Source organism: Mustelus asterias, chromosome 15 (assembly GCF_964213995.1).
Source record: "Mustelus asterias chromosome 15, sMusAst1.hap1.1, whole genome shotgun sequence".
Taxonomy (NCBI): Eukaryota; Metazoa; Chordata; class Chondrichthyes; order Carcharhiniformes; family Triakidae; genus Mustelus; species Mustelus asterias.
Genome location: NC_135815.1, coordinates 31,323,156 through 31,348,906, shown reverse-complemented (window position 1 = coordinate 31,348,906; position 25,751 = coordinate 31,323,156). Strand labels below are relative to the sequence as shown.

Below are 25,751 nucleotides of genomic sequence, written 5' to 3'. Positions count from 1 at the left end.
AATTTGCTTTAAAGAATCATAGAATTTTACAGCACAGAAAGAGGTTCTTTGGCTCACAGCGTCTGTGCCGGCCATCATGCACCTATCTATTCTAGTCCTGTTTTTGCAGCACTTGGCCAGTAGCCTTGCATTCTATGGTGTTTCAAGTGCACGACCAAATGCTTCTCAAACATAGAGAGTTCCCACATCTATCCCCCATTCAGGCAGTGAGTTCCAGATTCCCACCACCCCGTGGGTGAAAAAGATTTTCATCAAATCCCCTCCAAATCTCCTGCCCATTACCTTAAATCTACGTCCCCTGGTTATGGAGCTCTCGACCAAGGAGAAGAATTTCTCCCTATGTCCTTCGTAATTTTGTACAATTGTCCCCCCTTCAGCCTTCTCTGCTCCAAGGAGAACAACCCCAGTCTAACCAGCCTCTCTTCATAGCTGAAACACTGTAACCCTGGCAACATCCTGGTGAATCTCCTCTGCACCCTTTCTAATGCAATCACATCATTCCTTCGTGGGGGAAGAAAAAATAAGCTATTTTAATCTCCATTTTGTCCACCTCAGGTAAGTTCCCAAAGTTTGAATAAATGGTGAAACCTATTTTCTGAACTCAATCAACCATACTTCTGTCTAGCATCAAAACTGCAAAGACTGCATCTCTTTGTTGCGCGTAAACATTACTTGTGGTTATTGCCCCAAAATGAAAAGTAGATTATCAACCTTCAGCAAATGCATGGCTTTGACAAAATCTCAGCTACAACAAACAAATACTAAAGATGGACAGTTAACACCTCTAGTCAGGCCAAGCAGAGAAGTTGCAGGAAGATATTCTTAGCCACAGATTTTATTGCCCTTTTTTAAAAAAGGTAATGGTCAAAAATGTTATGGCATTTATCTCCACAACCAAGATAGTCAAGAGAAAAGTTTGCAATGCTGACATTTAAGCAAGTGTGGCCTTGCTAGCAGCAGTCATCTTAACAAAGTGCAACGTGACAGGCTCCAAGAGCAACATTTTTAAAAATTTGTGTAACTGGACAGATTAATTTGCTGTTTTGGTGACAATTGTGCACAAAGATTATATGCAAAAGATCTGAGGAAACATTACCAAAAATCATTGTCAGAGCTTTATTTTAGCAGCAGAGACACAATTGCAATTGCAGAAAGATTTACACCAGATCTTATGTTCATGATGGTGAATATGAGAGTTCCTCCTGGGTTCCTCACAGGTCCTGATGGTCTTTGGGGCAAGTGTAAGAACTTTCATATTCCACCATCTGCGGCACTGTGTTCTATTCATCCTACTCACTTCTAAATACATTTTCTTGAACACTTTGCATGATTCAATGTCAATTTCTAATTAACCTGATCGTTATTTTTTCAGCAGCGTCCCAGGCCCTGAAATTCTCACCAATAGTCACAGGATAAAACTGATTGAAACAAACCGCAGTCAATCTCACGTACAAACATTAGAGAAACTGCTGCACCAGGAAATAAAGCTGGAACGGCTTATAATTGTACAATGAGTTAGATGCCAGTTCTTGAGTTGAGGATTTCAGAAGTGCCAGTCACATCAACAGATTCTGCTCAGTTCTGCTTTTTGGGCTGGGCTGCCATAAAGAGTGCTACCAAGCAGTAAATGGCCCCTCCAACCGTCAATGCCATTGTGGTCCTATATAGTAGTCGATCAGGGACGCCTCGCTTTAGATGTACAGGCAAACCATCTGGCTTCTGGAGAGCAAAGATGATAAAGGCTTGAAATTAACAGAGTCCCCAACATGCACATGTACACAAATTAACACTACAATCACACTCATAGAAAATGTCCCTTACCAATGTTCCCTCAACATTGTGTGGCTGTTCAGTAATCTGGAAGCTCTCACACAGGCTGTGTGCAAGTTAGCCCCTTTTAACTTACCATGTACGTGCAGCCAGGCAAAAATATTTTAACATCCCACGCACAATAAAAAAAAATATTTAGAGAGAGCAGCGAACACATCCTTTGGGAGTAGCAATCAATGTACTACTGATGGTCCTGCCAACTTTTATAGTTAGACAAGCATGGGAGTATCACAGTCCAAATAAATATTGGAGAGGGGGATGGGGGGGGGGGGGGGGGGGGGGTGGTTTGGAGGCAGAGATTTCCAAATAAGTCTTTTAGATGATCCGATTTGAAAATAGATTAACTGAATTTCTGGGGTTTGATGTAGGTTTACAATCTGGAGACATCTAAAGTAAAGCCAATCTCTGTTGTCTCAGCTATAACTGTTCTAGTTGTTGAAGAATGAACAATTGCTTCTCTTTGCTATATGGTGACTGTTTTTTGGTTTAAATGTGCCTATAAAATGGTGCCGTTTGAGTAATAAATGGTCATAAATGTGGTCTCTTAATTTCAAAATGTGTGACACTGACAAATGGCAGGTGTTGTTAAGATGTGGAGATGCCGGCGTTGGACTGGGGTAAGCACAGTAAGAAGTCTCACAACACCAGGTTAAAGTCCAACAGGTTTATTTGGTAGCAAATACCATAAGCTTTCGGAGCAATGCTCCTTCACGACACACGACAGCGCAGAGTCGCTGAGCAGAAACTGATAGCCAAGTTCCGCACACATGAGGACGGTCTAAACCGGGATGTTGGATTTATGTCACATTATCAGTAACCCCCACAGCTTGCCTCCTGGACTTGCACAATTTCACAAGCTGTACTGTCTGGAGACAATACACATCTCTTTAACCTGTGTTGAATGCTCCCTCCACCCACATTGTCTGTACATTTAAGACCTGGCTGGCTGTAGAGATTTGCATTCTAATCAGTATTCTGTAATTTGATTTCTGTGTCTGTGCCCTGTTTGAGAACAGAGACCACTCCATCTGACGAAGGAGCATTGCTCCGAAAGCTTATGGTATTTGCTACCAAATAAACCTGTTGGGACTTTAACCTGGTGTTGTGAGACTTCTTAAGGTGTCGTTAATACAGAGAAGGACTGCATAAAATAAAGGAAGACACTAATAAACTTGCCGAAAGGACATGCCATTGGAAAATAAACTCTAATATAGATAAATTTAACATCGTACATTTTAGTCGGAAGGATAAGTATATACTCTTTGGAAAATAACAATCTAAATGAGGTAGAGAAGTAGAGGGATCTGGGATCCACATACAGTTTAAACATTCACAAATGGGGTTACGTGATGGGACCTCCCCCTTCACCTTTTTTGACCATCAGCGAGCGGAACGATACAGTGGAGAAAGCCACCATTGGGGCCAATCCCACCCGACGAAAACCGGAGTGGAAAATCCTCCCCAATCTTTCTAACACTTCCTCCTCAATTATAAATTGACATGAGGTAAAACCTTTTTTATATAACGAATAGTTAGGATTTGAAGCATATTGGCTGATAACAAGGTGCATGTACAAAGGGAATTAGATAAATACTTGGAGAAAATTTTTTTGCTGGGATATGGAAAAAGAGTAGGGAAGGAGTAATAACTGGATTGCTCCTTGAAAGAGCTAGAGCAGACTTGTTGGGCTGAATGGCCTCCTTCTGTGCTGTATATATCTATGAGCCTGAAAGCACAGATGAATATAATCACAAAAAGCAAGCATAGCACTAAGGTTTATTTCTCAAGGAATAGAATTGGAAACTAGAACCATCATGTTAAACTTGCATAGAACCGTGGTTAGACCACTGAGCATTTCTGGCCTCCATATTCTGGAAAGGATTTAGAGACATTGAAGGAGTGAGGTGTTATACCAATTAGGAAAACAAATAGGTCTGAGGTATTTTCTCTCGAAAAGATTGAAGAGTGATCTCATAGAGGTCTTTAAGATGATGAAAGCAAATGCCAGGGTAGATTTTAGGATAATAAAAGCAAAATACTGCAGATGCTGGAAATCTGAAATTTTAAAAATGGAAAAACTCAGCAGGTCTGGCCGCATCTGTGGAGAGAGAAACAGAGCTAACATGAAGGAAAGAAAAGAGAAATGTGCTGACAGAATTAAGGGTGGGAGGAGGTCTGTGTGGAGCATAAACACAACATGGGCCAATTATGCTGTCTGGCCTGTTTCTGGGCTGTAAGGATTGGTATTGCTCATTCCCTAGCCTGTTCCCAATTGCCAGCCTCGTTTACAATCTTTACATGATCTTTCCAGCAGTGTCAAAACAAACTTACTCAGTAGCTGATAGAGAGCTTTGATTAAATCAGTACCTTGTGAAACCAGTTTCAGTGAGAGCACTTACAGCAACAAATACTAAAATAAGCCTGGGCTCCAACAGTAAAAGAAAGTGCACTTAACAAGCCAAGAAACCAGTACTTCACAATGGTGTGGTATTTACCATCTGAGAAGGCTAGCTATTGAGAAGTTTCCATTTCTAAACAAAAAATAAAACCAGCATCAAGGGGTTTACAAATCTCAATGTTACAATACAGGTTCCAGCTCAGACCTGAAATTGACAAGAACTTCAGTGTTCCCAAGAGATCTGTTTTAGTTTTGTGCTCGCCCAAATTCAATTTGTTGTCAATTATTTTGTCTCCTACAATCCCTCCAGTTAATCGCCAACCTTCACAATTCCCTTGGTTCACTTGGAGTGGGACTTGAACGTACAACCTTCACTCTCAGAGACAAAATGCATCCACAGAGCCTAACAAACACCTGTGGTTTACAACTGCAAAGGGGATTGTAGCAAAAGCTCCATTCTTTTAAAATAAGCCAAGAGCTGAACCGGGTGGGACCCGACAGTAGTAACTGTTGACATACATCCTTGTAACAAAACTGTAGCTTCGTACTCAGCTCTGTACTGCCTGATTAGTGTGTAGAACAATTCCACATCTGCGCAGCTCAAAAGGAAGGTCATTATCACCATCAATTAGCACACCAGTCACTTTTCACAGGTTGCTGAGTTTGAAGAAGGAAACCTTTAAAGGGTTATTTCAGAATAATGACCATCTGTCTGCAGTTTAAAAGGGGTAGAAAATAATCATCCTGCAGAATTTAGACATGAAATTTTGGCAAATTAAAATGTCAACACCACAGGCAACTGAAGAGGAACTCGGCTATGGAGATTTCAGAGAACCCCCTACAGTTGTTCTTGAAGACAGGCATTATAATTGCTAAGCACTGAAAAATAACACTGCAAAATGCACCCAGTTGACTGAAGAATGATTAAGAATCTGCAGAGTCTACTGTGCACATTGCTGAAATGGCATCCAGTACGATGTAGCTCAGTGATCTGTAATATGTCTTTTGGCTTGGTCTGTATTGAATAATAAGAAGAGTTTATATTAAATGTTCTCCTGCATTCAATTTGAACAAATGAGAAGGAAGGACAAAATAGATGTGTGGAAATACAGTGGAGGCCGATTGCAGTTAAAGTGCAGACACATTGCAGGAGCATCCCATCTAATCTGGCCAAAGTCCAGACTCAATCCATGAAGTTTAAAGAACTATATTGAGACATTAACCGCTTAAGTTTCCTTTCATGAGGAAAAAAATCATTACATTTGCAAAAGAATTCTTACAACAGCAGACACATTTTCGCTTAATTTCTTTCAGAGCAACAGATAGACACCCAGTAACAACTGCTACACAACTACAGTTAGAATTTCATACATACAGGATGAAATGAACATGACTCCGGAGGAGAAACAAAAATCAGCTTATACCCAAGATGACTCCTTTATCATTTACCAAACACAAGTAGATTGTCCTTATCCATAGTGAAAAACATTTTGGAATTTGGATTCATACCTGAAAAATCCGCTGGAAATCAGGCACTTTATTCCGTCCTAAGAAGTGAGCTCCTCCCCCTTCCAATTCTGATACTGATTTTGTTGGAGTGGCAAAAATCATAGTAGGGGATTCTGTGGAAACCAGAGGCTTCAAGCCCTACATGAATGATATAAAAAAAACAATGCAAGACATGACTACACATTAAGTATACTGTGCAATTTAAAGATAAAGACAATGGATTCATTAGAGCAGGACTGTCAAGATTTGGTCTACATGGTCACATCAGCGCACATCATGGCGGGGAGGGCACATAAAGACTTAAAATCCACGTACCTATGAATTTACATAAATTATGATGCTAACATAACATAAATTCTGATTTGGAGTTCATCCACCAATAGAGCGAGGAGGAGCCCAAACCAATCTCCCAACAAATCAGAAGATGACAAATAGGACCACGTGGCATTGAGAGAAACATTAAAAAATCAGTGAAGGAGTAGGCCATTCGGCCCTTCGAGCCTGCACCACCATTCAATATGATCATGGTTGATCGTGCACTTCCAGTATCCCACTCCTGCTTTCTCTCCATACCTCTTGATCCCTTTAGCCAGAAGGGCAACGTCCAGCCCCCTCTTGAACATATCTAACAAACTGGCCCCAACAGCTTTCTATGGTAGAGAATTCCACAGGTTCACAGCTCTGAGTGAAGAAGTTCTTCCTCATCTCAGTCCTGAATGGCTTACCCCTTATCCTTAGACTGTGACCCCTAGTTCTGGACTTCCCCAACTTTAGGAGCATTCTTTCCACATCAAGCCTGTCCAGTTTCATCAGGATTTTATATGTTTCTATGAGATCCCCTCTCAGTTTTCGAAATTCGAGTATAGGCCCAGTTGATCCGGTCTCTCTTCATATGTCAGTCCTGCCATTCCAGGAATCAGTCTGGTGAACCTTCGCTGAACTCCCTCAATAGCAAGAATGTCCTTCCTCTGACTAGGAGACCAAAACTGCACACAATATTCAAGATGTGGCCTCACCAAGGCTCTGTATAATTGCAGCAAGACATCTTTACTCCTCTACTCAAATCCTCTTGCTGTGAAGGCCAGCATGCCATTAGCTTTCCTCACTGCCTACTGTACTTGCATGCCAACCTTCAGCGACTGTTCCATCATGATATCCAGGTCACGTTGCACTTCCGCTTTTCCCAAACTGCCAGCATTTAGGTAATAATCTTCCTTCCTGTTTTTGCCACCAAAGTGGATAACCTCACATTTATCCACATTATATTTCATTTGCCAAGTATTTGCCCACTCAGCCAGCCTGCCACTCTGAAAAAGACTGTTTATTCCCACTCTGCTTCCTGTTGGCCAACCAGTTCTCTATCCATGTCAATACATTCCCCCAATACCATGAGCTTTAATTTTGCTCACTAATCTCTTGTGTGTGGGATCTTGACAAAAGCTTTTGAAAGTCCAGATACACAACATCCACTGATCTAATGGTTAGATTGCCCCCAGGCAGCATCAGTGAATAGGAATTACTAGTTAGTCACACATGGCTATAGTGACGTTTATTTAGCAGCATGCACTAATTTTAATAGAAAACTACTTGAATACACTTAAATAATACAGGCTGAAACAATAGTTCACATGTATATCCGTACTTCATAAACATCTACCACCACTCGGTAACAAAGTAAAGCTCTCAGAGTATTTCATTTTTGGTTGTGTCATTTATTCAACAAATGCACAAAAAAGGCTAAAATACAAGAATATAAATGTGAATGAATATTGAGATCACATAGCCAACTAATACTCAATTTTATTTACTAGTCAGATATGCAAGCTGATATATATGGATTCCTAATTAGCAGCTATTCTCAGGCCATGGATTGGACTTCCCTATCTTAAGGGACTCTATGAAGCAATGTTTGGCCTGAAATGAAATTCTCCACATAATAAAATTATATTAGCCGAGCAAAGTTACAATTTTTGGATGAATAGTTTGATTTACTCTCTAGCTAAGAGACAGCGACATTTCCTTTGCTATATTAAAAAAAAACGTACATGCAACAGTTACTTTAACCTCTCTTTCACTGATGCCAGGACAAGAAACAGATCCAATGGCCCATGAAGTCAATTCTGTTTTGGTTAACTTTTGCACTTCGTTCTTTTTAATCCCAACTCCTTTTTTTTCTTTCCATATTCTGAATACTCTCTTACTTCAAAAGTAATTATCTCTGTCTTTTAAATAGTAATGATGTGGAGATGCCGGCGTTGGACTGGGGTAAACACAGTAAGAAGTTTAACAACACCAGGTGTGGCTTTTGCTACCAAATAAACCTGTTGGACTTTAACCTGTTGTTGTTAAACTTCTTACTGTTTTAAATAGTAATCAGCTTTGCATTTATAGTCTTTTGCAGCAGTGCATTCCAAGGTCTCAATCTTTGAGACTGAATTTGCCCCAGGTTTACTTTTAAACAGTTCAGTTCCTATTCAAGATCATCATCCCTTGCTCAGAATTTTCCACTGAACAGAAGAATCAATTCCTCTATCCACTGTCAAACAATAGCCTTCACAGAGCCATACTGATTCTTTCAAATCATCTTACACATTTCTAAATTGGGATTCAAAAAGCAGAAGAAATGAGTCATTTAAGTAGAGGAAATGAGCCATTTATTGCATTGCGTAATGAAAGGCCACCTTTAAAAGGAATATTCCAAATGGGACATTTTCAGATTTAATTGGAGAGACTCAATAGTGAATCAAATAGTTTGTACAACTAACCCATTCTGTTGTAAAAGAAAAACTGGTGTTTCAAGTTTAATTAAACATTACTTATTCTGATCTGTCATGTGTCTCATCCCCTCATATTTATTACGCTGTTTTATTGTCAAGAAAGTGAGGTTGCAACATTCAATGCATATCGATGATATCTACAGCAGGATTGCTCAAATTTCCAAAAGATGTACCAGTTTTTTGCAATCACCTCATGACTGGTCAAAAAAGATTGAACAGTGCATGCAAATAACTGATTAGGTAGATAGATCAAAGAAGAAAGACTTAAATGTTTGGGTCTACTGTATCTTCAATGAACGATACATCTGAAACACTGGCCAGGATTTTGCGATAGTAACAACAGTGGAACTGTCAGCATTCACCATTAATACTGCTCTGAAGCTGACAGCAGCTTCTGGAGTCTGCATATGCACAGTTAAAGGTGGAAATTCGGAGGCTGCAGTCAGCGTTGTGACACTTTCCCAAAAGGATCGATGTTGGAGTTCACACAGACTACAATCAAATAGAAAGCCCTAAACCAACAAAAACTTGCCCTTTAGTCCCACTGTAAAAACCCTTGAAAGTTAGACCTTAACGAATGAGATCTCTTTGCGTTAACAATATACCAAGTTAATTATTACAGAAGAGCTTCACAAATGCTAAAAAAATAACTTCACATTTGTTGAATGTTATCATAATGAAAACAAAATTAGTTTTAAAATGTTATTTTTTGAAAAAGTTTATGATTTTCAGCATCCATCTCAGTCCCATGTGTATGACCCAAGAATTTATTTTGCTCTCTGCAAGAGAAATGGACTGTAAAATTCAAGTGCCGTGGTGTATTTTATCTCCTAATTTGCTGTCTGTGACAATACTTCAATGTGATTATCTGTTTACCCTGTTTGATTACTTTGTTGCCTGGACATCTCTTTGCCATGGCCCCATACTTAAAATCTGGAAAGAGGAAATCCATGCCACAGAGATCTTTGTGAGTAGCTTTGTTCAATGAGTGCTATCGCTTTGCTGCTGACTGCAAAATCCATGCCATAACTTTCTTGTTAGAACAATCAAAGAGATTTTACAGGCTTCTTATTACATTAAGTTCACACGTACAGACCAAGACTTTCATAGGTAATTACAACTTTAACAGATTGTCAACTTTTTTTAAAGCCCATAAATGATTATTACAACTACCCACAAGCTAATTTATAAACTCCTGAAGAATAAACCTGAATATCAAAAGCATCTTTGCCATCTCATTAAATGCATCCTTTGATGCCCAAGAGACAAATAGCAGCCTAAGTGGCAATAAAATGTGTCTTTTTGCCTGATGTAGTACCGAGATACTGGAAGAGGATGCAGAATGGAGTAACCATCAAAAATACAAAGGTTCATTTAAATTTTACAGTCCATTTCTAACTCATGCATGTTAACCTGAATGGCAGTGCTTTTCCAGTACATCACAACCCTTTAACATAAATATACAGCAAGGCGTTCTTCCCCAACAGTAATCTGGATTAATTCATCCAGTAATCTGAGAGTAATAAGGGGGATCAGGGGTTATGGGGAAAAGGCAGGAGAATGGGGATGAGAAAAATATCAGCCAAAGCAGACTCGATGGGCCAAGTGGCCTAATTCTGCTCCTATGTCTTATAGTCTTATAAACTCCAATCAAACTTCCTCATTTCCAACAAATCCATATTGGGTATCATGTTAAAACTTACAAAACACTTTTACACAAACCAAGGGAAATCCAAGTTTTATAGGGATCAAAAATGTCAAAGAAATTACAACATAGATTGAAGTCATTTGTCCTCCTATCCCTTAGTTCCCCAAGAATCCAAAAATCTATAAATCTCTATTTTGAATATACTCAATAATTGAGCATCCATGCATCCCTGAGCTATGAAATTTTGCAGATTCACAACCCTTTGAGTGAAGAAATTTCTCATCTCAGTTCTAAAGTTTTTTTCTTTTTTTCTTAAATATCAAACATGCCTACTGCTCTATCACCCGCCCACACTTTGGCAAATCAGACCACAAGGCTGTGCTCCTACACCAGGCTTACAAGCAAAAACTGAAGCGGGAGAATCCATCAAAGAAAGTCATGCAATGTTGGTCTGAGGAATTGGATGATCTCCTACGGGGCTGCTTGGAGTCAGTGGACTGGTCAGTATTTAAAAACTCTGCAACCAGCCTGAACGAATACGCCACTACAGTAATTGACTTCATTAGTAAGTGTGTAGAAGACTGTGCCAAAGAAGCAAATTATGAAGTGCTTCGAAAGGTTAGTCATGGCACGAATCAATTCCAGCCTCCCAGACTACCTGGATCCACTACAGTTTGCCTACCGCCACAACAGGTCCATAGCAGACGCCATTTCCCTGGTCCTGAACTCAACCCTGGGATACCTAGATAATAAGGACATCTACGTCAGACACCTGTTTATTGACTCTAGCTCAACCTTCAACACTATTATTCCCATGAAACTCATTTCCAAACTCCGTGGTCTGGACCTCGGCACCTCCCTCTGCGACTGGATCCTGAACTTCCTAACTCACAGACCACAATCAGTAAGGATAGGCAACAACACCTCCTCCACAATCATCCTCAACACCAGTGCCCCACAAAACTGTGTTCTCAGCCCCCTACTATACTCCTTATACACCTATGACTGTGTGGCCAAACTCCCCTCCAATTCGATTTTCAAGTTTGCTGACGACACCACCGTCGTGGGTCAGATCTCAAACAATGACGAGACAGAGTACAGGAATGAGATAGAGAATCTGGTGAACTGGTGTGGTGACAATAATGTCTCCCTCAATGTCAACAAAATGAAGGAGATTGTCATCGACTTCAGGAAGCGTAAAGGACAACATGCCCTTGTCTACGTCAATAGGGACAAAGTAGAAAGGGTCGAGAGCTTCAAGTTTTTAGGTGCCCAGATCACCAACAACCTGTCCTGGTTGCCCCATGCCGACACTATAGTTAAGAAAGCCCACCAACGCCTCTAGCTCTCAGAAGACTAAGGAAATTTGGCATGTCAGCTACGACTGTCACCAACTTTTTGCACTATAGAAAGCATTCTTTCTGGTTGTATCACAGCTTAGTATGGCTCCTGCTCTGCCCAAGACCACAAGGAATGACAAAAGGTCGTGAATGTAGCCCAATCCATCACGCAAATCAGCCTCCCATCCATTGACTCTGCCTCAGCAAAGCAGCCAGCATAATTAAGGACCCCACACATTCTCTCTTCCACCTTTTTCCTTCGGGAAAAATGAAAAAGTCTGAAGTCACATACCAATCGACTCAAGAGCTGCTTCTTCCCTGCTGCTGTCAGACTTTTGAATGGACCTACCTTGCATCAAGTTGATCTTTCTCTACACCCTAGTTATGAGTGTAACATTACATTCTGTACTCTCTGCTTTCCTTCTCTATGAACGGTATGTTTTGTCTGTATGGCATGCAAGAAACAATACTTTTCACTGACTGTATATGTGACAATAGTAAATCAAATCAAATAAATGGCCAACCACTTATTCTGAGTCTGTGACCTCATGTTCTGGATTCCAAACAAAAGGAAACATCATCACAGCAGCTACTTATCAAATATGTTGCACTATTCCACATTCCAGGAAATAAAGACCTAGCTCACCCAACTCTCCCCTTATAGATCAATCCTTTCATCCCAGGAATCAATCCAGTGGACCTTCATTGAACTCCCTCCCTCTAAAGTAAGTATATCCTGCCTTAGATAAGGAGACCAAAATCATATACAGTTTTCCAGTTGTGGTCTCACCAAGGCCCTTTATGATTGTAGGATTTCTTCACTCCAACATTCCAATTCCGTTACAATAAAGGCTGACATACCATTTGCCTTCCTAATTATTTATTGTATCTGCATGTTAATTTTCAGTGATTTGTGTACATGGTAACTCAGGTCCCTCTGAACACCAACATTTCCCAGTATCAAATTATTTAAGAAATCTTGCTTTGCTATTTTTCTCATCAAAGTGGATAATTTCATGCTTCTCCACATTGTATTCCACCAGTCTTGGTTTTGCTCATTCACTCAGCCTATCCACATCCCTTTGCTGCCTCTTTGAATCCTCCTCTCAGGTTACTTCTCCACCTAACTTTGTGTCATCAGCAAACATGGATACACTACACGTCTTCTTCTAATCCTATCCAGCCATCTCGAAAGTGCAAACATAGAATGAGGTGTGTACAAGATCAAGGTGGTCTTATCAGCAACTGTCCCCAATGATGAACAACCCATCACTCTTCCTGCATTCGCTTTCAAAACAAACCACAGTTAGGACATTCAGGTGAAAGAAACTTCCACTTTCCCTCCCTCAGGACATCCTAAAACACTTGCAGTCAATAAAGTACTTTCACGTGTAATCACTGTTATAAAGTTGGGGAGTTGGTAGACTGGCTGCAGTAAAATCCCAAAGCAAACAATCTATTTGAGATAAATTTTAGCCAGGGCCAGGCCAACTCTTTCACATGTCTGATTTTTCACCCAAGAGGGCAGGTATCTATTGCCCATCCCTGAGGCCATTTAAGAGTCAACCACATTGCTGTGGGTTTGGAGTCAGTACAGCAGATTTCCTTCCCTAAAGGTCATTTGTGAACCAGATGGGTTTTTTTTACAATCAACAATGGTTTCAAGGTCATCAGTAGACTTTTAATTCCAGATTTTAATTCAAATTTCACCATCTGCCATGGTGGGATTCAAATCAAAGTCCACAGAGCATTGCCCTAGGTCTCTGGATTACGACAATATGACTACACCATTGCCCTCAACATCAGAGGTGAAAACTGCCACAACCTCGCTGTGGATGACAACAAGGATGGCAGGGTCAAGGCAGGGTGACCCCAAAACTGGCCAGTCTTCCACATCAAAGAGCCATCAATGACCGAGTATTACAAGGTGGCACATTCCAAGGTCTAGGCCTACTTCCTGAGGCATGCACTAAAATTTGAAGGTGACAGAGGCCATAAAGGCTCAATGAGGAAAGGCCACTGTCCAAAGCCCGCTGGCCTTAATGTAACAAGGGGTTGGAAGCCATGTAAAATTCCTCAGGTTGGACATGAAATTATTGTAAATGCAACTGATAGTTGTAAAGTGTGGCGAGGGACAATGGAGTGTCACATACTTTACTGAAAGAAACTGTTTAGGGCAGCAAAGTGGCATAGTACTTAGCACTGCTGCCTCACAGCACCAGGGTCCTGGGTTCAATTCCGGCCTCAGGTCACTGTCTGCGCGGAGTCTGCACGTTCTCCCCGTGTCTGCATGGGTTTCCTCCGGGTGCTCCGGTTTCCTCCCACAGTCCAAAGATGTGCAGGTTAGGTGGATTGGCCATGATAAATTGTCCCTTAGTGTCAGGGGGATGTCAGGGTAAACATGTGAGGTTACGGGGATAGGGTCTGGGTGGGATTGTCGGCTTGATGAGCCGAATGGCCTCCTTCCGCACTGTAGGGGTTCTATGATTGGTTTTGCATTTTATGCATTGAATTGAACTGTTATGTCATGTAATTTTGGAGGGGAGGAAGGGGAAGAAGCCAAGGTGACCTTTGGTTCTGAGCGGTGGCGCCCTGCTTCCCCCTGTGTGCCTGGGCTCTGTCCCGGTGACTGTGTCCTCAGTGCAGAGGCTGAGGCTCTGCTCCTGCAAGGTCAAGCCTGGCAGCGCGGCTTTCACAGCGGCAGCGGCGGCGGCGGCCACCGACAGTCGCCCCCGCTCCCCTGCTCCTACCTGCGGGCAGTAGGCAGCCGGGCCGGCCCCGGCGCTCAGCCGCTGTGTGAAGCCGTTAAACTTGTAGAACATGACTGGCTGTCTCCTTCCCCGCGTCTCCGGGCAATTCCTGCGACAGAATGGGGTCCATCCCCATCCGGTCGCCGCCGACAGACATCATCACAGGTGTCTCCGCACCGCCTGCCTGTGTCTCGTTGCCATGAAGAGAACCCCCCACTCTCTGGTGGGAATGGGGGTAGTTTATTCCTTACAGGTCGGATAGGACAGGAGGTGATGAATTTTTTTTCTATAGTGCCTTTATCCACTGAGGCTGTTGTGTTGAATCCAATAAGTTTGGAGGAGAGGTGACTGCAAGGTAAGTGGCTAATTGATAGCTGCAGGGGAAGTTGGAGATGTTGTTTTTGTGTTTGAGTTTAGGGGTATGCACCACCTCACTCACACTGGCCTTTCAATGTGAGGCTAATATTAGAGGTTACCAATCTATGAGTCTTTTTTTGTTCATGAAAGCTTGCCAATCAAAATAATTCAATCTGTCCCAAAGAATCAAAAAAAAAGAAAATGCTGGAAAACATTAGCAGGTCTGACAGCATCTGTAGAGAGAGAGAATAGAGCAAACAATATTGACTTGAAATGTTAGCTCTATTCTCGCTCCACAGACACTGTCAGACCTGCTGAGATTTTTCAGCATTTTCTGGGGGGTTTTCAGATTCCAGCAGCATTTTGCCTTTATCTGGCCCAAAGAATGTTTGCCAAATAATCATAGGACGGTCAGAGCACAAAAGAACATCATTTGGTCCATTATGTCTCTATTTTGGCCCTCCAAATGAGCAATTCACCTGCTACCATTCCCTACCTCCCGATAGGCCTGCAGTTGTTTTCCTTCTCCGGTAATGAGCCAATTTCCTTTTGAATGCCTCTGTTGAAGGTGTATTCACCACATTCTGAGACAGTACTTTCCAGATCCTGACCACTCGTTGCTTTGGAAAGGTTTTACTTCAAGTCACCTTTGCCTCTTGTGCCAGTTACCTTAAATCTGGTACTTGATCCTTCTATCAGTGAAAACAGTTCATCCTTATCTTTCCAGACCGTTCCTGATTTTGTATACCCCTATTAAGTTTCCTCTCAGACTCTTCTGCTTCCAGTACAGTCCTAATTTTCCAAACTATCTATGTAACTTTCAACAGTTCTCAATAATGTTTTCTGCAACCTTTTGAATGCCTTCACATATTTCTTAAGTGTGGTCCCCAAAACTGGAAGCAATATTCCTGTTGAGGCCAAACCTGTAATTTATACAGGTTTAACATAACTTCCATGCTTTTGTACCCTATGCCTCTGTTGACAAAGCCCAGGAAGCCATAGAATTCCTACAGTGCACAAGGAGCCCATTGCATCTACGTCATTTGTTCTTAACAAATACATATTAGCTTTCCTTTAAATAACCTGCATTCATCCAAGTGCTATTTTAGCTTTGTCCAAATTATTGGCCAGAATAATCCAGCCTCCCCCTCCACCCCTCACAGATTTCCCTTTGGTGGGGCTGCAAGCCATTGAAATTGCCGTTCACCTAGCTGGGACCAGAAAATCCTGCTGGCACGAAGGACTGGAAAATTTCAGCCATTATCTCTAAAAGCCCCTGCATTGCCCTGCCCTGCATTGCCCTGCCCTGCATTTGTCCTGCATTGCATTGCATTGCCCTGCATTAAGGTTGAACTGACTGAGATGTAGTTGCTGGGTTTATCTTTGAACAAGGATGTAATACTTGCAATTCTCCAGGCCTCTGGCACCTGCCTGACTCTAAGGGAGATTGGAAAACTATGGCCTGCTTCTGTGCAACACCTTGTACCCGGGAATATTTAATACCCAGTCATCCCCTTCTTTGAGCCATGTCTTTGTTATCACCACAACATCATGCTCTGTGGGTTATCTGGATCTCCAACATTATTAACCACACTGTGCATTCACATACAAGTGCTGTAACCCTAATTTAAACTATTACTTTCCCTTTATTCTGAACCAACCTAATACTTTACCAAACCACTTACTAAAGCACTCTAATCGAAAAGTACATTTTCAGCAGCAGATGGCAATACAACAATTGTTTCAGTTGAATCGATATACTTGCATTTTTCATAACCATGTCTTTGGGCTGATTATAAATAATCATATTTTCCTGTACAATTTAATGAAAACTGGTGAGCTCTAAATGAGCGAATCATGTACTTGCCCGGAACCTCTGTAAGGTACTTTTTAATTAAGGGGACATGGTGGTGAAGTGGTAATGACATTGGACTAGTAATCTAAAGACCCAGACTAAAGCTCTGGGGACATAAATTCTGGAATATAAACCTGGAATGTGGTGAGACTAGATACATTTTTGTAAAAATGTATCTAGTTCACTAAAGTTCTTTAGGGAAGGAAATCTGCCATCCTTACCTAGTCTGGCCTACATGTGACTCCAGACCCACAGCTAATTCTTAACTGCCCTCTGAAACAACTGAGCAAACCATTCAGTTTAAGGGCAATTAGGAATGGGAAACCTGGCCTTGCCAGTGACGCTCACATCCCCTGTATCGATAAATTTTAAAAAGCATGTCTTACATAGTAATATGTAAGACAAGCTAAGACCTCAGCACATAATCTAGGCTGATGTTTCAGTGTGGGCCCCCACTACCCCCATAATCCTGTGCATTTACCATGGCTAATTCATCTAACCTACATATCTTTGGACACTAAGAGGCAACTTAGCATGGTCAATCCACCTAACCTGCACATCGTTGGACTGTGGGAGGAAACCGGAGCACCTAAAGGAAACCCATGCAGACACGGGGAGAATGAGCAAACTCCACACAATCACCCAAGGCCAGAATTGAACCCAGGCCCCTGGCGCTTTGAGGCAGCAGTGCTAACCACTAATTCACCTGAGTCAGTATCATTAGAAAATGACTAAGTAGGTTAACAAGGCCAAAAAAAAAGCATTGCCATACATTTAATGAGAAATAGAGTCAAAAAGTAGAGAGGTTTTTAATCTTGCGTAGAACTTTGGTTAGACTGCATTGAGTACCAAAGAACATTGTGTACACATCTGGTCTTCAGATTACAAAAAGATATCAGGCACTGGAGAAAGTGCAAAAGATATTTACAAGCATGATGCCAAAACTAACAAGTTTTCACCATCAGGAAAAACTGAACAGGCTGGGGCTCTTTTTTCAGAAAAGGAAAGGCTGAGGGGTGACCTAGTAGATGCCCTTAAAATGATGAAGATGTTTAATAGGGTAGACATAAAGAAGATGCTTTCATTTGTGAAGCACTATAAAATCAAGGGTCATAAATACAAAATAATCACTCATAGATCCAATGAAGAGTTCAGGAGAAATTGCTATATCCAGAGAGTTGCTAAAATCTGGGACCTGCTACCCTACGGAGTGGTTCAATCCAATTACTTGGATCATTTTTTTAAAAAGTCAGATAAGCACATGAGAAAAATATAGAGAAATGTGGGGGGAGGCTTGTGTGAAGAGCATAGACACTGGCATAGACCAAGTGGCCTGCTTCTGTTCTGTAAACTGAATGTAATGACTCACACTGCCCAAAATCTAGCTATGTTATGTACCTGATCTGGAAAGGGTATTAGTGTCTTCTGCATGTCTCCTTCATCAAGCTCTCCAAAGGCAGACTGAGCCAATTATTGGTGATATGGGGCTTGATATGAACCATTCAAGCAGTTTTATTTCAAAAACATAATGAAATAGAGCAACAGTTTTGATCAGATGCACTTATTTCAGTTGGTACACTGCCTTCTTCACAGAATGATACCAAATAAAAAACAGTATACTTTTCCACGTCATTGGGATGTATTGTTTGACTTTAACCACTTTCCAATTATCCTCCAGAATTTCTAAGCTCAGCAAAGGTCCTCACAGTGTCCATTTATAAAAACACAACTACCTCCAAGCCTGATTTCAAGGTCAACAGGTAGTTCAATGAACTACCTCTACCCAACAACTCAAAAGTGGAATCTGCCAACCTAACTTGGCAAAGCCACCTATGCCATTTTTGTAGCTGTTGTGAATGAGATTGATTGCTAGAATGTTAAGCTACCTTTCACTGTCTCCAACATGCTATCTCAGCCAGGACACCTGCATCTTAAGCTAGATCCCTGCCTTGCTGCCCTGTGAATTTGGCCAGGTGTGCAAATGTTTCGTTCAATAATAATATGTTGAACATAACTTACCAAGGTAGGCCCCACCCCAACCATGATAGTCAACTGGTCATTCATTTCACTGCTGTTTTTGGGAGCTGTGTGTGTGAGAATTGGCTGTCACATTTGCCTGCACAACAGTGCCTAGAATTTAAGAGTAGTTCATTGGTTGTGAAGTACTAGTGATGTCTTGAGAATTTGAAAGATACTAAAAATGTGTAAGTCTTTCTTTAGATTTTTAAAAAGCTATTTATTCACAGAATATTGATGTGACTGACAAGGCTGAGAAGATGGTGGTGAACTGCTGCTACCTGCATTGGGAAGGCACTCCTGCAATGTTCTTAGGCAGCGAGCTCCAGAATTTTGACTCTCTCTTCTTCGGCAGGGCCAGAATATCCCACCAACAGGAAGGGCCATTAAATCCCACCCTAAGATTCCATTCCATAGCATTCAACAGTCCCTGAAATGAAGCCACGATTTCTGCCTCTACTACCCTTCCAACAGATCTTTTCAATGTTTTTATTCACTCTCTGTGAAGGAGAACTTACTGATCCAAAGTCTGCCTTTTAGTTATTTGAAATTGGTCTCCCTTGCCTGACTGATGGCATCCTTGAAGTTGAATGGAAATCGATTTCCCTGTATTAACCTTTGGCAAGTACTATAACCTGCATTAATTTATTAACAACTGCAGAAACATATGGAGATTATGCTTTGGAATGAGCCAGTTTCATAAAACATATAAGCGCCTTCCCTCCCCTGTGGCAGAAGGACGCCGTATTCCCTCAAGAAAACCTATTTAAGTGGAGGCAGCTTGTAATTCCTGACATACTGAAGCATGTACAGATCAAAGAGAAAGAGGTGAGCCCTACTGCCAAAACAAATGGCCTTTGGGGTTTAAAGTTGGCACATTGAAGGTAACTTTGAGAGACATTGATTAATGGTTTACTTTCCTGCTTTCTACTTGGCATTGCCTACTTGTTATTTGTTGCAGTTTTCTGAATATGAAATTGGAGCCCATCTGGAGGTGAGGTGCCTGAACTACCACATAGGAAGCATGAAAGTGATGGATAGAAAAAGTGTACTACTACACAAATGTATTTTAATACTGAGCAGATCTACTGTCAGAGGATGGGTTACAGCTTGTGGGACTGAGATGTGGAAATTGGGGGAGGGGTGTACATCTCCATTGAAATAATTTGGAAAGCGGGGTCTTGAGAATTCTGCCATTGGAGAAAATATCCTTTGATTTGTCCTGGGAAAACAATTGATTAGTGCTTCCTTTGCCTATTGCAGCAGAATAGCATGGCTGTATATTTAATTATATAATATTGTGCTTTTATAGAGTACAATATATATATATCAGCACATTACGTAATTCTTATTTTGAACCCAGAATATTTGCGTTTGTTGTAAAGAAAAAGTTATGGATGAAAGATTTATGAAAAATATGTTGGACTATTTGATTGCTTAGCATTTTGGTTTCACTTTGGTATGATAGGTTTTCATAACTTCTGATAATTGCAGAGTTCTGGTATGTTGCTTCTGAAATAATTTAGACTTGTTTGAGTGATTTGATTCAGTCTGTTTTGTTTATTGGTAGATTTTTATGGGTACAGTACTCATAATTACAGAGTTCTGATCTATTGTCATTTTAGTATAACATCAAAGTGCCCAGCCAAAGTGTGATATTTGAAAAGTGAGATCAAATTAGAACACTAAGTGTGACTTGAAACCCATTTAGCGTAAGTGTGAACATCCCTGAGAGATGCCACCAGTTGTGCAACAGACCCCTGCAGGGAGACCAACTGCAGTACCATTTATATGGCTGACTGCACAGTACCAATTTGTTCACCAGAGCCACAGACAAGTTGGTTGCGCACTTCTCCCCAGTCTCAAACATGTTGCGGTAGCTCCCTTGCAAGGAGTACAATACATTCAGCAATTGCTGGAGAATGCATTTTTCTTTGAAAAGCTTGACCTAAAGTCTACATTACTGACCTCCTCTTCAGCAGAGCTGGAATCTGATCTGAATCTCCAATGAGGCATTTCCTAAGGTGTCTATCCCACCTGTTCACTTTTGCTCTATTAATGTCAGGTTAACATGCTATCTGAAGTTACAAAAATAAAGTTATAGTGCTTGCTTAAAAGCTTAGTTGAAAGTCCACTTAAATTAATTCTCCAGTTCATACTAAATCATTTCAAAAACACTAAAATTGAACTACTATAGTATTTTGCACAGACACAAGTTCTCTATTCAACTGAGGATAATGGATAAATGTCTGGAATTCAAACATAAAGAAGAGCTGCAAAAATTGATGTTGCGTTTGAAGTCTCAGTTGTTTTCTCTGTCGCACACAAACTGACAGCCTTTCTGATTTTAAAACAGTAATCCGTACAAATTAACTTCCACGTTGAAATTTGTCTAGGAATTGGAAATGAAAATGGGCAGATCCACAATATCAGTTTTATGCTCAGACTACTCATTACTTTCCCACACACAGTCTGTTTCCTAGGTCTGTGTGCGTGCACACACATTTTTTCTCATGTGTAATCCCCTAAACACATACCTGCCCTTACTTTTCCATACACTTTCTCAGCGATACAAATAAAACATCTTTCCCACTTATACAGGATCTAAATGAGACATATTTTCCGTAAGAACCTAAGAAATAGGAACAAGAATAGATCATATTTCCCTGTCAGCCTGCTTCACTATTGAATATGATCATGGCTAAACTTCTAAGTTAACTCCACTCTCCCACCCTAATCCCCATAGCCCTTGATGCCATACTACTAACTTTTCCTGAATTAATTCTCATTATCCAAATAACTAATAATTTTGTCCTGAATTATTGTCTCTAAAGATTTTCTAACCTTGGCAGTGACAAAGCTTTTAGAGATACTCTATGACAAATTGCCAGTCACTTGGGCCAGTGTAGATTAATTAGGGAAAGCCAGCTCAAATTTATTTACAGAAAGTCATGTTTTGATGAGAATAACAGAGAGGGTAGAAGGTCTTGTGGCACAGTGATACAAAGAAAATTACAGCACAGGAACAGGCCCTTCGGCCCTCCAAGCCTGCACCAACCATGCTGCCAATCTGAACTAAAACCTCCTACCCTTCCGGGGATCATATCCCTCTATTCCCATCCTATTCGTGTATTTGTCCAGATGCCCCTTAAAATTTACTATTGTATCTGCTTCCGCTACCTCCCCTGGCAGCAAGTTCCAGGCACCCACCACTCTCTGCCCAAAAAACTTGCCACGTACATCATAGTGCTCCTGCTGCTGGACTAGAAGCTTTGGGCTTGAGTCCAATGCTTAACTTGTTGGCCATTGAAGGAACATTCATAATGCAGTTCAACAGGCAGATAAACAGCTTGGAAATTCTTCCATCACTTCCCCACTATTCTCCAAAGGGAGAAACAGTGTGGGTGGGAAGATACGCTAAAGAAGAACAGAGCGGCTTGATGACGGTAAAGTGGTTGGTGTGGAGAATGTAGACTTCCAAAAGGCATTTGATAAAGTGCCACGTAGTAGACATATGAGAGAAATTGAAGCCCATAGAATAAGAGAAATAGACAGTAGTGTTGAATGATTGTTTTGTGGACTGGAGGAAGGTATACAGTGGGGTTCCACAAGAGTTGGCAGATGGACCAGTGTTTTTCTTGGTATATATTAATGATATAAACTTGAGTGTACAGGGCACAATTTCAAATTTTGCAGAAAGCACAAAAGTTGGATGAGTTGTGAAGTATGAAGAAAATAGCATCCAACTTCACAGGACATAAAACAGGCTGATGGGATGGGCAAACATTTAATGCAGAGAGGTATGAAGTGATATATTTGGTATGAAGAACAAGGAGAGGCTATATAAAATAAAAGGCACCGTTCTAAAGGAAGTGCAGGAATACAGAGGGGCACAAATCATTGAAGATGGTAGAGCAGATTGAGATTAAGAAAGCATATAGGGATCCTGAGCTTTATAATTGAGACATAGAGAACAAAAGCAAGGAAATTACGATGAGTGTTTATAAGACTTTGACTCAGTCTCAACAGGAGAATTATGTCCAATTCTGGGCACTAGACTTTAGGAAGGATGTGAAGCCTTTAGAGAGGCAGAAAAGATTCATGAGAATGATTTCACAGCTGATAGACTTTGGTTACATGGATAGATTGGAACAGCTTTGTTTTTCTCCTTAGAGAAGCTTGAAAGGAGATTTAACTGTGATGTTCGAAATAACGAGTGATGTAGATAGATTGAAACTGTTCCGATTGATGGAAGGGTTGAGAACCAGAGCTTACTGCTTTTAAGGTGTTGGCAAAAGCACCAACAGAGGGGAAACTCTCTTTGTTTATGTAGTGACATAACTTAAGAAAAGTTAAATGTTTCAAAGAACAAAGAAAATTACAGCACAGGAACAGGCCCTTCGGCCCTCCAAGCCTGCACCGACCATGCTGCCCGACTTAACTAAAACCCCCTACCCTTCCGGGGACCATATCCCTCTACTCCCATCCTATTCATGTACTTGTCAAGACGTCCCTTAAAAGTCACTACCGTATCCGCTTCCACTACCTCCCCCGGCAACGAGTTCCAGGCACCCACTATTCTCTGTTTAAAAAAAATCTGCCTCATACATCTCCTTTAAACCTTGCCCCTCGCACCTTAAACCTATGACCCCTAGTAATTGACTCTTCCACCCTGGGAAAAAGCTTCTGACTATCCACTCTGTCTATGCCTCTCATAATCTTGTAGACTTCTATCAGTTCTCCCCTCAACCTACGTCATTCCAGTGAGAACAAAACAAGTTTCTCCAACCTCTCCTCGTAGCTAATGCCCTCCATACCAGGCAACATCCTGGTAAATCTTTTCTGTACCCTCTCCAAAGCCTCCACATCCTTCTGGTAGTGTGGCGACCAGAATTGAACACTATATTCCAAATGCGGCCTAACTAAGGTTCTATAAAGCTGCAACATGACTTGCCAATTTTTAAGCTCAATACCCCGGCCGATGAAGGTAAGCATGCCGTATGCCTTCTTGACTACCTTCTCCACCTGCATTGCCACTTTCAGTGACCTGTGTACCTGTACACCCAGATCCCTTTGCCTATCAATACTCTTAAGGGTTCTGCCATTTACATGCAACACTTTTTTTTTGTCTAGAAAGTACAAGAGCCAGACTCACAAACAACAGCTTGAGGCAAAGACTCTTTTTGTAAAATAAGAATTTAAAACTGTATAATCTTTTAGATTTGAAACTTTGCCTGAAAAAAGCTATTGAAATTCCTCCTACAGCTTTTAGAAAACATAATTTGGAAAAATTAAAGGAATTTAGAAATCCTGTTCAAAAATATAGGAGAGGTTTTCAGTTGCGTAGTGAAAGACTTACCAATTCACAATAGGAAACACAGCACTCTGCATGTATTCCGATCTCTGCAGCAAGCTATTTGTAAGCGTTGCAGTGACAGGTGTTAGAAAGTATCAGCTGTGAACCCATATCTTTGAGTGAATCCTTTAAGTAAAAATCTTCATGAAAATACTCCAAAGCATAAGATATAACTTTGTTTTTATTTATTTTGTGGGATGTGGGTGTCTCTGACAAGGTCAGCATTTATTTTCCATCTCGATTTGGTCTTGAGAAAATGATGGTGAACAGCCTTCCTGGAAGATGCTCCCACATTGCTGTTCGGAACAAAATTCTAGAATTTTGAGTCAACAATGATGACGGAACCATAATACGTTTCCAAGTCAGTATGGTGTGAAACTGGGAGAACTTAGAGGTGATGGTGTCACCAGACACCTGCTGCCCTTGTGGTTAGAGAGAGATCGTAGGTTTCAGAGGTGCTGTCAAAGAAGCCTTAGAGAGTTGCTGCAGTGCATCTTTATTCGTAAGTTTATTCATCTTATTTTAAATATGCTTTTATTGTTTGTTTTTTGCATGAGAAACCTGAGTGATTTAATTTTTAACAAGTTTGCATAGAACTGATTTATAATCAATAACCTTAAATTACAGTAGATTTTTTACATATCAGCCAATGTGTTGCTAATTAAGCATAAAACAAGCAAACATGAAGAAACAGCTTGTCACTGAGTGTGGCTATTCAGAGTGTGAACTTGAGAATTTGGTGAGTATGGGATTTTGAGCTTTAATTTTAAGGGTTAATCTCTTTTTCAAGTCTAGTCCAGTTTACATTTAAAATTTAACTACAATTTACTGTTAAAATGTCTTTCAGTCTTAGTCATGGATAAACAAGTTCTCTACTGGAGAGACAGTTGCAATTCGTTAATTAGATAGCTACTTTGAACTGGCATCATGATGATAGGGATTATGATTAAGTAAGATATGCCTATAACTTCACCAACAAACCAAACAAAATATTGCACTGTTTGAAGAGGACTTGTTTTCTCAAAGCATACATGAAAAGATATTGACCAAAACCAGCTTCCACGAGTCACTCTCTGAGATTATAAAATAGCCTTTTCTGGAAACTTACAATGTGGATTGCAGATTTGCTGACGTGTTCCTTGTGGAATTCCACATTTGTGGGTGTACGGTTCACTTCAAAAGGGACTCTTGAATAGAAGGCTTTAAAAATGCAAACTGCTGAACTTTAATCAACTGTAATTCTGTCAAGACAATGGAAACTGCTAACCAGCCAGATACCCAAGAGGCATTCAAAATCCCTTGTGGAGGATGAAGTAACCCTATCTCCTTTTGGCTTCTACTATCTTAAAATGTGTCCAAAGTTTCTGAAATGAAATATCAAAAAATGCAATTGCCTGTTCGACCACGAGAACTGCAAGACATGTTAATCAAATTCCTCCTTGGAATATACTGAAAGGGGGTTTAAGAATTGATTTTGCCAAGCTAGAAACAGAGAGAAAACAAAAACTTCTGGATACACAACTGGATAAGGACTCGCGCGCGCTCTCTCTCTCTGTAAAGTTAAGATTCACTCCAACAAGGTGTAGGTTACCTGAACTTCAATTCAACTCCATGATTTTAAAGGAGACCAACTACCTACAAACAGCAGCAACCTTCGACAATCTACAAATCAAGGACAAGCAAAGAACTTAAGCATATATTCTTTTAATTTATTGGACTCTTAACTTTTCTGACTCGTGTTGTGCCTTTTATTTTTTTCCTTCGGGTTTTAGTAACTAATAAACTTACTCTTTCTTTGACTCAAGAAAACCTGGTTTGATTGGCTTCTTATTAACAAATAAATATATTGGGAATGGAGAAGGCATTTACAGGGAAAATAAATTTTTAAAAACCTTTTGTTATGACCAACCAAGGG

At 40.7% G+C, this 25,751-nt stretch overlaps 1 protein-coding gene and 1 long non-coding RNA gene across 2 annotated transcripts; one reads left to right on the top strand and one right to left on the bottom strand.

Moving 5' to 3' along the window:
• Window positions 1–1,102: 1,102 nt before the first annotated feature.
• On the bottom strand, window positions 1,103–14,414 carry cox7a2l (cytochrome c oxidase subunit 7A2 like). Its single transcript, XM_078229702.1, has 3 exons — window positions 14,253–14,414; window positions 5,738–5,875; window positions 1,103–1,719 (listed from the first exon to the last, which is right to left on the bottom strand). The coding sequence occupies exons 1-3, from the start codon at window positions 14,322–14,324 to the stop codon at window positions 1,576–1,578; spliced, it is 354 nt and encodes a 117-aa protein (XP_078085828.1). The 5' UTR covers window positions 14,325–14,414; the 3' UTR covers window positions 1,103–1,575.
• A 62-nt stretch (window positions 14,415–14,476) lies between these two features.
• On the top strand, window positions 14,477–25,645 carry LOC144504437 (uncharacterized). The gene is made up of 2 exons (XR_013499631.1): window positions 14,477–14,607; window positions 18,711–25,645. It is a non-coding gene; the product is annotated as an uncharacterized LOC144504437 (long non-coding RNA).
• The last annotated feature ends 106 nt before the right edge of the window (window positions 25,646–25,751 follow it).

Coding starts and splice junctions, on each gene's coding strand:
- cox7a2l (XM_078229702.1), bottom strand. CDS start 14,324: ATGTTCTACAAGTTTAACGGCTTCACACAGCGGCTGAGCGCCGGGGCC. Junction 5,876..14,252: donor CGGCTGCCTACTGCCCGCAG/GTAGGAGCAGGG, acceptor TCATTCATGTAG/GGCTTGAAGCCTCTGGTTTC. Junction 1,720..5,737: donor ATTTCCAGCGGATTTTTCAG/GTATGAATCCAA, acceptor TTTGCTCTCCAG/AAGCCAGATGGTTTGCCTGT.